Source organism: Xenopus laevis, chromosome 4L (assembly GCF_017654675.1).
Source record: "Xenopus laevis strain J_2021 chromosome 4L, Xenopus_laevis_v10.1, whole genome shotgun sequence".
In the NCBI taxonomy this organism is placed as follows: domain Eukaryota; kingdom Metazoa; phylum Chordata; class Amphibia; order Anura; family Pipidae; genus Xenopus; species Xenopus laevis.
In genome coordinates, this window is record NC_054377.1 from 78,371,798 (window position 1) to 78,388,754 (window position 16,957).

At 38.2% G+C, this 16,957-nt stretch overlaps 1 protein-coding gene across 1 annotated transcript in view; it reads right to left on the reverse strand.

The window, feature by feature from the left end:
- Nucleotides 1–5,783: 5,783 nt before the first annotated feature.
- The window catches only part of LOC108714212 (interleukin-12 receptor subunit beta-2), a 33,905-nt gene continuing 22,731 nt past the window's right edge, over nt 5,784–16,957 (reverse strand). The window contains exons 12-16 of the mRNA XM_018258212.2: nt 15,852–16,007; nt 12,263–12,385; nt 11,280–11,388; nt 8,859–8,949; nt 5,784–6,743 (exon numbers count right to left, since the gene is read on the reverse strand). Coding sequence (XP_018113701.1) covers nt 6,132–6,743; nt 8,859–8,949; nt 11,280–11,388; nt 12,263–12,385; nt 15,852–16,007 — 1,091 coding nt within the window. The 3' untranslated portion in view covers nt 5,784–6,131. The remainder of the gene's footprint in view (nt 6,744–8,858; nt 8,950–11,279; nt 11,389–12,262; nt 12,386–15,851; nt 16,008–16,957) is intronic.

The window sequence follows — 16,957 nt, forward strand, 5'->3', positions numbered from 1 at the left end:
ACCTTGCACATTATTTGCTACCAGCATGGATTCATGCTTAGTTACAATCCAGTGCAAGTAACTGTTTTGTTAATACAGTGAAACAGGAACTCATGAGCAAAATGAGAATTATTTGCTTTAAGTGAACTTTCTGGATATTAGGTTTCTAATGTGGCATATTAAGAAATTGTTGCAATAGATACCTTGCTTGCAGAATACAATACAAGTGTGCTTCACTGCAATTTCTGACATAGTTACAGTATATATTTCTGGCTATTACATATAATTATACATATTATTATATAAAAGAATGAAAATCAGATATGTCTCTTAATGTAAAATATCACAGTAGTTTATCTGTCCATTATAAATAAAGGGAAATCATATAATATATGGTAACACTTATTGATGCCTGTTAGTAATGTATTCTCCATCAGAGCTGTGGTTTAAATAATATGAGATAGTCTTTGCAATAAATGAGTAGCACACTTGATTTGCATTAAAAGGTGATTTACTGTGGCATATAGACAATGTTTCAGACCTCACAGGGTCCTTAATCAAAACTTGATAATAACTTGATGTCTAACAATTTACAAAAGTTCCCAATATAAATTATTACCGGTATATATATAACCAATATACAGTTATAGGGTCTGTTATCCGCAAACCCATTATCTAGAATGCTCTCAATTATGGAAAGGCAAGCTCACATAGACTTCATTTATAATGAAATAATTCATATTTTTAAAAAATTGCAGAAAACCCGACATCCTGAGCATTCTAGATAACAGGTCCTATACCTGTATATATAAGAGAATTAAGGAAGAGAAGAAACACTATACTCAAGGGACACCTAAAAAATGAAAAGAAAAACAAAAGAAACAGGAGCAAAAAAACAGAGAGGTAAGTACAGAGTAAACAGAGAGATAAGTAATAAAAAAAAGTACAATAGCAATAAAATTGTATCTGCAAAAAGCAATGATGGTTTTGGGTGCCAGGGTCAGTGACCCAGATATAGAAGCTAGAAAGAGGCAGATTTTTTTTTAAAAAAATTATAACTAATTGAAAAGTTAACTTGGAGGTTTAATAAATAATTAGCAATAGCTGGTGAAACCCAGGAAACATTAAATGCCTTGAGACTCCCAGGAACAGGCCAGTCCAGAACCACAAACACTTTTGCATAATCCAATTCAGCCTTCCTGAGACATAATGAAACCAATAAAGGAAAACTTTGGCTGAAGACAAGAATACTTCTAATCTATGCATAAAGATAATTTTCCTTCAGACACAAGAGGACAGGCTTAACAAATGTACAGTCAATGAAAAAGTTTGGGAACCCCTCTTAATTCTTTGGAGTTTTGTTTATCGTTGACTGAGGTTTCAAAGTAGCAACTTCCTTTTGATTTATAACATGCCTTATGGAAACAGTAGTATTTCAGCAGTGACATAAAGTTTATTGGATTAACAGAAAATATGCGATATGCATCATAACCAAATTAGAAAGGTGCTTAAATTTGGGCACCCCAACAGAGCTATTACATCAATACTTAGTTGAGCCTCCTTTTGCAAATGTAACAGCCTCTAGACGCCTCCTATAGCCTTTGATGAGTGTCTGGATTCTGGATGGTGGAATTTTTGACCATTCGTCCATACAAAATCTCTCCAGTTCAGTTAAATTTGAAGGCTGCCGAGCATGGACAGCCTGCTTCAAATCATCCCATAGATTTTCCATGATATTCAAGTCGGGGGACTGTGACGTCCATTCCAGAATATTGTACTTCTCCCTCTGCATAAATGCCTTTGTAGATTTCCAAGTGTGTTTAGGGTCATTGTCTTGTTGGAATATCCAACCCCTGCGTAAATTCAACTTTGTGATTGATGCTTGAACATTATCCTGAAGAAATTGTTGATATTGGGTTGAATTCATCCGACCCTCGACTTTAACAAGGGCCCCAGTCCCTGAACTAGCCACACAGCCCCACAGCATGATGGAACCTCCACCAAATTTGACAGTAGGTAGCAGGTGTTTTTCTTGGAGTGTAGTGTTCTTCTTCCGCCATGCAAAGCGCTTTTTGTTATGACCAAATAATTACATTTTTGTCTCATCAGTCCAAAGCACTTTGTTCCAAAATGACTGTGACTTGTCTAAATGAGCTTTTGCATACAACAAGCGACTCTGTTTGTGGTGTGAGTGCAGAAAGTGCTTCTTTCTCATCACCTTGCCATACAGATGTTCTTTGTGCAAATTGGGCTGAATTGTATAACGATGTACAGATACACCATCTGCAGCAAGATGTTCTTCCAGGTCTTTGGAGGTGATCTTTGAGATGTCTGTAACCATTTTCACAATCCTCTGCATATGCCGCTCCTGTATTTTTCTTGGCCTGCCAGACCTGGGTTTTACAGCAACTGTGCCTGTGGTTTTCCATTTCCTGATTACATTCCTTACAGTTAAACTGACAGTTTAAACCTCTGAGATAGCTTTTTATAGCCTTCACCTAAACCATGATACTGAACAATCTTTGTTTTCAGATCTTTTGAGAGTTGCTTTGAGGATCCCATGCTGTCACTCTTCAGAGGAGAGTCAAACAGAAGCACAACTTGCAATTGGCCACCTTAAATACCTTTTCTCATGATTGGACAAACCTGCCTATGAAGTTCAAGGCTTAAAAAACGAATCCAACCAATTTGGTGTTGCCAGTAATCAGTATTGAGCAGTTACATGCATTCAAATTAGCAAAATTACAAGGGTACCCAATTTTTGCACAGCCAGTTTTTTTTATTTAATTTCATACAACTGAATACTGCTTCACTAAAAATCTACAGCGAAAGTGAAAACACCCCAGTACTCAGTAGTATGTCTTTCATTTCCCAGGAACATCTGTTATCTTTTTTGTTAAAAAGTCTTGTAAAAGAGTAAATTAATATGCAGGCTGAGATGGGTTCCCAAACGTTTTCATATGATTGTACTTTACTGTACGCCAGAAAGTAGACAATTATAGAAGAATGAAGTAAGTTATAGAAGGCAGCATTGATCTGACGTTGTTACATAGTCACATAGTTTGGGTTGAAAAAAGACAAAGTCCATCAAGTTCAACCCCTCCAAATGAAAACCCAGCATCCATACACACACCTCCCTACTTTCAAATAAATTCTATATACCCATACCTATACTAACTATAGAGTTTAGTATCACAATAGCCTTTGATATTATGTCTGTCCAAGAAGTCATCCAAGCCATTCTTAAAGGCATTAACTGAATCAGCCATCACAACATCACCCGGCAGTGCATTCCACAACCTCACTGTCCTGACTGTGAAGAACCCCCTACGTTGCTTCAAATGAAAGTTCTTTTCTTCTAGTCTAAAGGGGTGGCCTCTGGTACGGTGATCCACTTTATGGGTAAAAAGGTCCCCTGCCATTTGGCTATAATGTCCTCTAATGTACTTGTAAAGTGTAATCATGTCCCCTCGCAAGCGCCTTTTTTCCAGAGAAAACTACCCGAACCTTGACAGTCTACCCTCATAATTTAAGTCTTCCATCCCTCTAACCAGTTTAGTTGCACGTCTCTGCACTCTCTCCAGCTCATTTATATCCCTCTTAAGGACTGGAGTCTAAAACTGCACTGCATCTTGGAAGATGGTGGAGCATTACAAAGTCCAGTATATTCATAATAACCTTCAAAAGTGCTGAAAGCTGTATTCCAGATGTGAATATTTTGCAGGCCTCACAGAAAACAACTTTGGAAAAGATCTGATCCCTTCTACGACGAATGAAGAGCTCAGCAATGAGGGAAAGGGGTTGCAGATTTATATTCATTTTGTTCTGACCATAATAATCTTTGAAAGTTCTCAAAGTCATTGCTTTGATGCATAGTTTGCATGCGTACATACCAACCCCTTTCTCTCCATTTTCTTCTAATGTGTAACTACTGTAAGTATCTACAGCACAATAGATACAAACAAATGCTTATTTTCTGTGTTTGCATTGTACATTGCCTTTTAGTTGTAGTACAATGCATTTAGGAGCATGTTTAGATGCTATAGACATTCCGGGAGGGCACAATGCGGGGAGTGTTGCTTGTTGAGTTGCTGAGCCCAGCCCTTCATGTTGTTTATTTCTGCACCTACATGGTAGGTGTTTCACTTCCTTCCTGCATTGCAAAAATGTCACTAACTTTAGCCCATCTGTCACGTAAACGCATAAAGATTTCTGTTTCTATACAAAATGCCCCTCTAACCACAGATGTCATTTTGTTACCTATTCAATTTTGGCTCCCAGTTCCTTTAAATGCACTCGTTTCCAGTAATATTGCTCTGGCAGAATTCTCATTAAAGATATATCTATCAGCAAAAAAAAAAAAAATATATCTCAAACAGTTTCATGAAATGTGTACAACATTGCAGAAATATTCCCAGTATGCTGTATATGAGCAATGACTACGATGGCATTAATGCGAAACCTTTCTAAATATATTGTAAAAGTGAATAAACTGCAGCAGCCAGAAACTGATACTTATTTAGAACTCATAGAAGTTCTATTGTAAGCATGCTGGGGAACACACATGGGGAACAGTTATATGGCATTTCATACATTTTAATTCGACAGTGATGGGCGAATTTATTCGCCAGGCGCGAATTCGTGGCGAATTTGCGCGATTCGGCGCCAGCGAATAAATTCTCGAAACGCGCACGAAAATTCGCGGCAAAAATTCGCCTGCGAAATTCGCACATTTTTCAGCGAAACGAAATTGCGCAAATTCGCCCATCACTAGACAGAGTCCGTTAGCATGACCACACTTTTAGATTGATGGTAATATATCAGTAACTTACTCGCAATAGACAATGGAATATTTGCTGTTTTATTATGGTTTGATATGGTTGAGTGACGGTAGGATTCCCTATTATCATTTTCATAAATAAATAATATTGTTATTTTAGCTGCCTACTACTTCATTAGACTAGTGTTAGCTAGTCAATCAGAGGATTATTGGTCAAACTCTATTTTCACTGACTAAACAAAGGCAGACTTATGAGCATTGCATACGTTAGTATTTAATTTATCAGCAGTAAATGTTTATATATATACTGAATGTGGCTATGTTTATCCCAGAAATTGTGCTCACTGATTTTTTTTTCAATAAAAATGTATTGAAATAAAAAAAATGACATTGTAGACTGTATTATTCTGATATAATTTGCCTTTGTTTTTATTTTCATGGATTTTCACCTCAGTCAGCTCTTCTGGCTATTTCCATCTTAAAAATGCTATGTGGTTGCTGGGGACACACACAATTAATTGCATCCTTACGTACAGACTGTAGAAAGTTAGCAAATGAATGTGGTGGTGTTGGTTCACCTTAAATTAACTCTAAGTATGTTTCAATTGACCTTCATGTTTTCTTTTTTTTATAGTTTATGAATAATTTGCCTTCTATTTCTGACACTTTTCAGCTTCCAAATGGGGGTCACTGACCCAATCTAAGAAAACAAATGCCCTGTAGGGCCACACATTTATTGTTACTGACACTTTTTATTGCTAATATTTCTATTCAGGCCCTTTTATGTTCATATTCCAGTCTCTTATTTAGCAACCAGACTTATGAAATTGCAAACTGGAGAGTTGCTGAATAAAAGGCAAAATACCTCAAAAACCACAAAAAAATTAAAAATGAAAACCAATTACATATTGTCTGCAAATATCACTCTTTACAACATACTAAAAGTTAATTTAAAGGTGGACATCCCATTTAATGGAAAGAATACACAATGCAGCCTGTTTAAACAATAAAGTGTTTTATTTAATACAATGCAACCATATCATGACATGATAGTAACAAAAATATATGTATACTATTTACTTATAGAAACCTACATTAGTGCATAAAGGAGAAGTGCTCCATGGTGCTCATTGTAATAACCCCGGGGTTTCAGTTAAGTAAATACATTCACTTGGGGGTGAATGGGGGTTCTCCTTTAAGCGAACTTGCCATCCCACCAGTCGTTTTTCTTCAACATACACAAAGCTGACTTGTTTAATTTCCTATCTTAGCGTTTAAGTGAAGTGGTAATGCTTCTCCTTGCCCAGGAAGGAGCCAGACGAGAGTGAATTCATTAATAAGGTGTATAATGCAGACAGTCACATAAGATACACTATGTTTTTCTTTCAAACACCTGCGGAAAATAAGTCTTTGTGACTAAAAAATCGGCATCTGTAGTAGTTAAGCAGCACGTTGCTTCTTCTCTAGGAACGGTAATTCCTCCCATGATATTCCCAGATAATTGTCTTTCTATGTTTTCCAAAGAAGCACTGGGAAAAGCCTCCAAGAGCTGTTTAGCAATATTGCTATTTATAAGAGTTTGTGAATCTGGAAAAAGAGTTGGTTCCATGTCCGTGCCACATTTCTCAACAAATGAATTGTCACGTGTAGAAGTGTTGTCCCTTGCAGTCTGTGACTTCAATGCAGCTAGTTGAATAGTTAACATATGAGCAGGGCTACAGTAGGAGTCTCTCCTAGGAACATTTCTTCTTGCAGTTTGAGGCATGTATCCCAACATTTGCTCAGGAAAATTACTATTAATAACCACATGCGCTGAAAATGATTTGTCCAGATTGATGGCCTCATTATGCTTCCCCACGCTGCTATATTGCACAGATGGGTCAGGGTTACTATAGGATTCCTCTTTTAAAAGCTCTTCCACTTCAGTAATATCAGGGTCATAGTAAGAATTGATGATGCATGGCTCAGAGACACCCACAGATCCCTAGAACAAAAAAAATAAACAACACAAGTAGAAAATAAAGTGAGACAAGCAAGGTTTCAGTCTGCAATAAGCTATACAGAAAAAGATAAATAAGATCATAAAGCATAGATGTCAGTATCATCTCACCACAGACACATGGAAGACACCAGAAAGCCTTGCTGCCTAAATAAAGGGCAATATAATAAAAATGCAATGTTTTCCCAGGTCTACTAATCAATAACAGCCAATCAGATGGTTACTTTCAAACATGTGACCAGTAATTGTTCCCTTTTCCTTTGGGTCATTTGACTTGTAGAAAATGTTGCACATTTTATTAGTGTTGTTTACATGCAAATCTATTTGACGGGTGGGTAATGTTCACATTCTGTGAATGCAGAGGAGAGTATAGGTTAAATGTGGAGTTGAATGAAAAGATATAGCATCAAGGGTCAAGATAAAGGTATGGGAATCAAAGTTGTATGAAGTGCAGATAAAAATTAGTGGGGTTCTATAATAATAGGTGCCACAAAGTAAGTCCGCTATAGCAACCGATATAGCACCCGATATAGCACTAGTCACCTGATAAAAGGAAATATCTTATTGGTTACTATGGGTTACTGAACCTGGGCAAACATTGTGCTTATTGGGGAAAGGTGATCAGGAAAAAAACACAGCAGTTCTGAATGAAAGGTTTGGAGAGAAATAGATTAGCAGGGCAAAGTTGGAAAAAGTATGTGATAAGACACACATGCAGATACTTGCAGCGGTTTCAACCTTCAGCAATGGCACGATACGCTAGCGTATTTATGCAGCGCTCAGCTCACAGAGTGGACCGCGCCAAAAAGACTTCAAATATCCGCATGTGTGTCTATGGTGGAGGGACTGAAGGCAAGTGGTATCTGTATGTTCTAACCTTTGTAGTTAATTATATTTAAATTACAGTGGAAGGAAATTGTAGAGGTATATGTAGAGAAAGTGTATAGCATAAGCAAAGATGTAGTATATGCTGCATGAAATACAAGTCATAGTTAACAGTGTGCATTTCCTTTGTTTTGCTCATTTGCATTTCTGTAAACTGCCACATTGTTTGTCCTGGAGGCTACATATATAATCATGGAGCATCAGAATCTGTTGATTTAAACAGATATGACTGGTTCCCAATATAGAAATTTAGGGAAACTTTTTTAAAAGTTTGGGTCTTGATAAAGAGAGGCAAGCGACTGCCATCTAAAGTTCTGGCCTCCAGAGCTAAAAATGAGGTACAGGTATAGGATCCGTTATCCAGAGATCCTTTATCCAGAAAGCTCCAAATTACAGAAAGGCTGTCTCCCATAGACCCCATTTTATCCAAATAATCCAAATTTTTAAAAAATAATTTCCCTTTTCTCTGTAATAATAAACCAGTACCTTGCACTTGATCCAAACTAAAATACAATGAATCCTTATTGTAGGCAAAACCAGCCTATTGGGTTTATTTAATGATTACATGATTTTCTAGTAGACTTAAAGGGGTTGTTCACCTTCCAAACACTTTTTTAAATTCAGTTGTTTTTAGATTGTTCCCCAGAAATAAAGACTTTTTTTCAATTACTTTCCATTATTTAATTTTACTGTTTATCCAAAATCTAAGTTTAAAGTTTAATGTTTGTCTCTAGTGTTTGAGTCTGGCAGATCAGTAATTCAGGTGCAGACTCTAAACTGTTACAATTTTGCAACATTTAGTTGATACATTTCTCAGCAGCATCTCTGGAGTATTAGCAACTATTGTATCAATTCTAACAGCTGCCTGTAATGAAACCCAGAGATTATGCTCAGCAGGGACAAAGATAAGCAATGTATCAACTAAATGTATCAATTTAGAACACTTTACAGGGTCGGCGAACATAACCTCCCGGGGCTGCTACAGAAGGTGAGAAAAGACACTTGAAACTTCAATATTAGAAAAAGGTCACACATAGAAAATAGAAAGTAATTGGAAAAAGTCATTATTTCTGGTGATCTATCTGAAAACAACTAATTGTTTGAAGGTGAACCCCTTTAAGGTATGAAGTTTTCAACATTATATTGATCCATGAATTTGCCTTGGCCTCATAATAATGCTAATACACTGAAAATATATATTTGCACAAAGATTACCTGTAAAGACTTTATGGCTGTGCTCTTTTCAACATGAGGAAATTTTTCATGAAGAAAATTTGGGGTTAAGGGTACTACAAATGCTTTTAGTCTAAAGAAAATGGAAAAAAAAGGTCAGGGCAGGTTAGAAATGGGAGATCAACATGTTAAGCAATACAGTTCTCCTAGTAACAGGACGATTCTCCTAGTAACATATAAGGCCATGTTTACATAGTGCAGGGCAGGGCACAAACTGCTATGTTTTTGTAGGGATGCATAAGATTTAGCGACATCCTGGACCAAATCTTAACCCTAATTGACATATAAATGTTTTTAAAATCACAAAGATAAATAAATGAGAAAAAAACAGCACCTTCGCTGTCATGTGGTCTAAGGTCGTGATTTTTAGGGATCAAATTCAGTTTGGCCAGGCAATCGGCTTGAAAAAACGCATGGATACAAAATAGTTTGGCATTACTGAATTCCTAAAAAGCAGGTGGGGGAGGTACCAGGCCTGGATTTACAAATTTGGCTCCCCTAGTACAACACCACTCATCACCCCACTTTCCTGTCCCCCTTCCTTCCTGTTCTTGTGCCTGAACGCATGTGCAAGTTCAATCATGTTTGGTCCGGAGCACTGGGGATTGATGAGCAAGAGACTTAAAGAGCTAGCAAATCTCCCGAATGTTCTCAGAACCCATTCAGATGTGGCTCGGTGGCATGACACTACTGAAATTCTTCTGCCCTTGGAGAGGGACAAAGGCAACCTGCCCCCTAACTTGCACAACCTATCCTTATATATCCTTATAAACAGTACTTAGTTACATAATTAATTATAATCAGTGTTTAGTGATTATGATAATAAATAATATATGCTCTATTGTAAAATATGAGGATATTAAAAGTCACAGAGGATTCCATGACCACTGTAATTGCACTCAGTTTTCAGCCTTGCACTTTTATATAAACGTGGAATTCCTCGGTAGCTTATAGTACAATAGGGGGTATATTACACACTATATTAATTCTACATAAAACCAGATTTATGCATTGCCTCTGCTGCAGAATTAATTTTTTTGTAGTTGAGTTCACTGTCGGGTTACCAGATGACATGAACATTCAGGGATACAAAATCCAGCTAGAGAGGCTGCACTGATAGCAATTTCATTTAAATACAATCACTGCAGCCCTGAAGCATGGGTTTATTAGACATGTCCCTGAATTTTCAAGTTATCTGGTGACACCAGTTGTTATAAGTAGAATTAAATAAGTCTTTGTACAGTACTACTTCTCATGGCCTTTACTGTTCTGAAAATTCATTATTATGTAGACTATAAAATCAAATCATGGAAACATATAGAATACGTTAAAAGGGATATTGTCATGGGAAATGTTTTTTTTAAAATGCATCAGTTAATAGTGCTGCTCCAGCAGAATTCTGCGCTGAAATCTGATCAGATTTTTTTCTATTTAATTTTGAAATATGACATGGGGCATATATTCAGTTTCCCAGCTGCCCCAGTCATGTGACTTGTGCTCTGATAAACTTCAGTCACTCTTTACTGCTGTACTGCAAGCTGGAGTGATATCACCGAGCAGCCTAACAAGAGAACAATGGGAAGGTAACCAGATAGCAGCTCCCTGACACAAGATAACAGCTCTCTGGTAGATCTAAAGTTGGCCATAGACGCAAAGATCTGATCGTACGAATCGAGGATTCGTACGATTTTCGAACCGTGTGTGGAGAGTCCTGACATTTTTCGTCCGGCGGAGATCGGTCGTTTGGTCGATCGGACAGGTTAGAAAATTTCTGTCGGCTGCCGATAATATCTCTGCGTGTATTGCTGATCGTACGATTTCAGTGGGAGACTGTCACTAGCTTTGGTTGGACATAGATATCGTACGATTGCTGTCAGGGGCAGAACATTGCTGATCTGTTCTTTAACTAATCTGACTGGTAAGACTTTGATCTGAATGGTTAGTGGCGGGTCGGGAGATGGGAAAGTCCGATCGTACGATGATTCGTACGATCGGATCTTTGCATCTATGGCCAGCTTAAGAACAGCACTCAATAGTAAAATCTAGGCCCACTGCGACACATTCATTTACATTGAGTAGGAGAAACAACAGTCTGCCAGAAGACAGTTACATCCTAAAGTGCTGACTCTTTCTGAAAGCACATGACCAGGCAAAATGACCTGCCTACACACCAATATTATAAATTTAAAAAAACTTGCTGGTTCAGGAATGAGATTTTATATTGTAGAGTGAATTATTTGCAGTGTAAACAGTGTAATAATAAAAATAGAAATAAAAACTACATCATTAAAATCATGACAGAATTCCTTTAAAGAGAAGGCAAGTGCTTCCTGAAGTGAGAAACTATAGGCAGATCTCATAAGTTCCCAAATAGGTGAAAAAGTATAGTAACAAAATACATACCTAGCTTGTACTGACTTTTTGCACAGTAAAGTCACAGTGAAAGCTGACAAGATCATAACACCAACACTTATTCCCAGTAAGAGCTTAGTATAATTGTACAGGCTTGTATCTGGAATACAAAAAGTTTACAATTGTGTAGTGACCTTCAAGGCTGACAATATAAGCTCAAGCTAATTCTCTCCATTTTTTATAAGCCTTAAAAAAATCAGAGTATTAATTTTATCTATAGCTAGAAAGAGTATATGCTTTTAACAGAGACCATTAATGGCACTACTGTTCTACAGTTTTTCCTTTAAAGGGCAATGAAAGCAAAAATTACTGGGAGTGCCGATTTGTTAGGACCTAATGAAAATAGCTGCCCTTCTATCTCAGGATGAGGTCTCTCTTATTTAATGTTATGGCCTAGTGTATGTTTCTGCCCAGTGCCATTCCAGAACCATGATGTTTACTCTTCTCTTCGCTAGCCTGGGGATATCTATTGATGGTATTTGGGGTCTTCATTAGGAGTACATATACTAGAGGATTTTTACTGCCACATACCTGTGCATATGAGTCCTAAAGGTCATTATGCCATCACCTTATTGCACAACAGTAGGCTTGGAGCAGAGGCAGGGGGGCTAAGTCTAAAGTCCAGTTACGGAGAATGGCCATTTGCTCTCCTAGATACTCATAAAAGCCAAGCTCAAAGGTCAGTAAGACTGAGATTTAGGATTAATATGTATTTTCTCTCCAAGATATTCTAAACTATAACTCAATGACTTATACTCCAATATATTCTTCTATCTATTTGTCTATCTATCTATCCCATCTCGTGAGCTAATTGGGGCTATGACCAAAGGCTTAGATGTGGTCTCTTACTAAAATATGGAGCTTTAAGTGGGGCTTAAATGCGTGTCAACCATTACAGTTTATTGGATCACACTTCGGTACAATGACATGTCACGAAGAAGTCTCAGCAGATGTAAAACACAATGAATTCTTACCCTTTTTAAGTAATATATGTTTTCCACAAGGACCTTCTCCAGCTTTTGTTGAAGCAGTTAGACAAACTGTATAAAGTGCTCCCAAATTTAAGTTGTGAAATGTGTATTGCTTTGTTGTTGATTCTGCCATGAAAACAAAATAGTAGTTAAAGCTATCTGCATTGATATGATGCAGTACAGTCTGGTTGTGACTGCTGTCTCCTACATAAACCTAAATTATAGATTAGGGCAGTGATCCCCAACCAGTAGCTTGTGAGCAACATGTTGCTCCCCAACCCCTTGGATGTTGCTCCCAGTGGCCTCAAAGCAGGTGCTTATTTTTTGATTCCAGGCTTGGAGGCAAGTTTTGGCTGCATAAAAACTAGGTGCACTGCCAAACAGAGTCTCAGTGTAGGTTGACCATCAACATAGGGGCTACTAAATGGCCAATCACAGCCCTTTTTTGGCACCCCAGGAACATTTTTCATGCTAGTGTTACTCCCCAACTCTTTTTACTTCTGAATGTTGCTCACAGGTTCTAAAGGTTGGGGATCCCTGGATTAGGGTCAGGGCCGACATTAGAAATCACAGGGCCCATACAACAAAATGTTCAGGGCCCCCTGGGCCCCGCCCACCCAAGTCCCGGTAAATGCAGCACACTGAAAGCAGGGAGGCCCGGCTAATCAAGTAAGTGAAGCATGGTCGGGCCCCCCTTAGACACAAAAACCTGTGAGCCTGGGACCACTATCCCCCCTGTGACCCCCTGATGGCGGCCCTGATTAGGGTAATGGGTTACTCTGCTTAAAAATTACAAACCCATACTATCCTCACTGGACAGTTGTGTGATATAAACAAACCAGAGGGCAAGACAATCATTTCTGCCTTGTTTTGAGCATTTGTAGCTGGGAGTTCTGGGGCACTTACTCTTCAATCCCTCCACTTCTAGATGTTCAGCTAAAACAAGGATGAATAAAAAGAATCCCTGCAACAAGTCTAAATTAGATGTAGCAGTTGCCCTATCATAACTGTGGTAATGAGTCCTTAGTAAGTTAATTACTGTGACCATGAAATCATCAATTTCAGAAGTTTTGACACAGGGTTCTCAGGAGACGCAGCAGTCAACATGGCCTGTATGCAATATTCCTTAATATAATAAAGTGCTGTGAGATTGCACATTAAAGTGTAATATATTCACTACAATACTAATACATTTACTCCTGTAAACCAATCTTGCAAGATTTTACTTTTTGACATTGTCTCTCTTATATGCAATTACTCCACACTATCCCATTCTTCACTACAATTTACCAACTTTGTGGTCATGACCCAAACTTTTGTAATAGTTGGTGCTAGCAGAGGAGTTATTATTAATAGCCGATTAATAAAAGACCAACACAAACACACATCATTTTCATCAGAAGCCCATTATCTTTAGATGTTACAGGAAACTGGAGGACTTGGAGTGAGGCTATTCTATAGCAATGCAAAACCTAAACTTATGGTGACTTACATTTCAGTGAAATTTGGTATGTCAGTATTTAATAATTTGATGTTTAAAGGAGAATTAAACCATTAAAATGAATATGGCCAGAAACTCCATATTTTATGTACTGCACTTAATGCACCAGCCTAAAGTTTCAGCTTGTCAATAGCAGCAATGATCCAGGACTTCAAACTTGTCACAGGGGGTCACCATCTTGGAAAGTGTCTGTGACACTCACATGCTCAGTGGGCTCTGGGCAGCTGTATAGAAGCTAAGCTTAGGGGTCATCACAAATTATCAAGCAGAAAAATGAGGTTGGTCTGTAATATAAGATGATGCTACAGGGCTGATTATTAAATTCTCATGCTAGTTATGTTAGTTTCTGTTCTGCCATGTAGAAATGATCTGTATTAATTACTGATCAGCCTTATATTTCTATTCTATGTGTACTGTATATTGTCGGTCCCTAAGCTCAGTAAGTGACAGCAGCACAGAGCATGTACAGTGAATCAGCAGAAAAGAAGATGGGGAGCTACTGGGGCATCTTTGGAGACACAGATCTTTACTGCTAAAGGGCTGTGATTGCCTTGGGCTGGTACAGAAGCCAAAAACATAATGTATAACATTTCTAGCTTACTTCTTTAGTTAAACTTTACTTCTCTTTTAACAATCCAATCTCCTACTAACCAGCATTTCTGACTCCCATCTCTCTCTCCTCCAACCAATCTTAAACTCTGCTACTAGGATCCACTTGCTCTCTCCTAAGAGGGAATCTGTTCAACCCGAATTAATATCCTTAGCATGGCTGCCTGTTAAGCAACATTCAAAGCCCTTTGCTCGTCTGCTCTTAACTACATTTCTTTACTTGTCTCATTGTATGTTCCTTGCTGTAAATCTCTTTGAACTGCACATATTTATTGTATCTATTAGGTGACTTGTAGTGATGTGTGGGCTGGTCCGATACCCACAGGACCTGTACACATACAAATAACTGTGATAAGGTAATCCTCCATGGCAACTTCCTCATTCTCTGTTTATGTAAAGCAACTCTCTTCTAGGTTCTTATGATCAGAACACTGGCACTATGAAAACAGCAATAGCAGGTTGGAGGCAGTTACATTGGAGGAAGTAGAATAGGCAAACCTGGATGCAGGAAAAAATAGGAGGAAGTGGCTACTCACATATAAAAGTGTGCATAACTATGTGTTTCTTAGTTATCAAGCAGGTCTTTGTTTGCATTGGGTCAACCCACGTAGGTTAGATAACACCAGGTGCTGGGCAGAACAAGTGTAGTATGCTATATTTGCAGCAGAAGCACCCTATGGTGCGGGTTTCCTAAAAAATTAGATATGATGGCATATTATTTTGTGTAACAATTATTAGGATGCTTTCCATATGTCCATCTTGTATCTCTACATATAAAATCTGAAACCTCCAGAATTCCAAGACAGCCTGCAGTTATTTCAAAATGTTGAGACATTTTGAAGGAGGGAGGGTGTAGTTTTGACATCACTACTCTGGCTTTCTCCATTTTTCTTTTGTAAAGCCACACTCTTTCTACTTGATTTGATTAGACTGCCACCTTGTGGACAAATAGTGCACCGATTGAAGGGGAAAGTTCATTAAGCAGCTTCCTATTTTAGCCCATACATCTCCTTCTATTTCAGCATTTGTGGATACTCATTACCAGATATCCTGAAAATGTTATAAAGTGAATTAGTGGATTATTCTGTGGTAAGATATATACTGTACATACATGTAACATGATGGGTCATTTAGTGACAAATCCACAGGATTCAATGTGGAACAAATTATGAATACAGTTCAGTAACAATTGGAAAGTTGCAGTTTGGTAATCCATGCTTTAGAAGTTCCATTACCTGTGTAACAAATCAAACGTTTCATCTTTTATTACATTTTTACCTTTAGAAATAGCCTGCACCCCACCCCCACAGATGGACATATTACAGCTATACTGGGACTATACTATAATGCTAGACTTCCACATATTCCACATTATTTTATATATACTATAAGTAGCAATCACAAAACTTTGTTAGCCCTCCTAATTACCTTATTATTCTTATGGCTTCTCGTTTTTTAGTATTTCTATTAAAATTAATTTACCATATCTGGTGGTTTGTCCTGTCGATTCTTCAGTCACATGCAGTGTATAGCCCGTGATTAAGCCTTTTTTATCACACAAAGGAATCTCCTCCCACTGAATCAGTGTCTGTTCTCCAGTGGATTTTTCAACTATTTCATCTGGACCAGTTTTTGGTTCTAAAGATAAAGAAATAAGCCATTTTAAGTTTAAAAGCGTGATTTGGGTTCACAAAATGTAGCAATCATACCTGGTCGTCTAGTGGGGGGACAGCAGGGACGACTGGCGCGCCGTGCTGTTCCTTCTGGTAGACCTCTGTTCTCTAGGGCGCGCGGTGCGCTGACGCTACCTTAAAGGCACAGGCGCGCTGCCGTGATGACATCAGCGCGCAAGGGCGCAAAGTTTAAATAGTTTTTTTGGGCGTTCAGACCTTGCCAGTTATAGGATTTGTTCCCGGTGCTGTTAGCTATTGCTATTCTGATCTTGATCCTAGGCTTGTTTAGAACCCCTCGTCTTGCACCTCTTGTTTTAAGACCTGGAGGCATTTGAGTAGCTGAGGGCTCCTCCCGAGGCCAAAGGCGGCTGCTACAGGCAAAAGCACGAGCCGAGACCAGGGTGCTTGGCATTGGTTCTAGATTCTGGGTGCCAACAGTTACACAAATAGATTATCTTTGTCTCTCTAATGCAGGGATGTCCAAAAGTTAGATCGGGACCTACCAGTAGACCTTTAGTTGGTGATCAGTAGATCTCAAGACACTGTCAACAGACAGCTTGACTAAGTTACCCTTCTTGCATACTTCCATATTGGACTATGATGTCCTCTGAAAGCCATACTAAATTAACCTTCTGTTTTATGCTTTTCATTAAGATATTTATTCTGTTAAAGGGATACTGTCATGAGAAAACATGTTTTTATTTCAACCTACATCAGTTAAGAGTACTGCTCCAGCAGACTTCTGCACTGAAATTTGTTTCTCAAAAGAGCAAATGTATTTTTTTATATTTAATTTTGAAATCTGACATGGGGCTAGACATATTGGCAGTTTCCCAGCTGCCCCCAATCATGTAACTTGTGCTCTGATAAACTTCAGTTACTCTTTACTGCCGTACTGCAAGTTGGAGTGATATC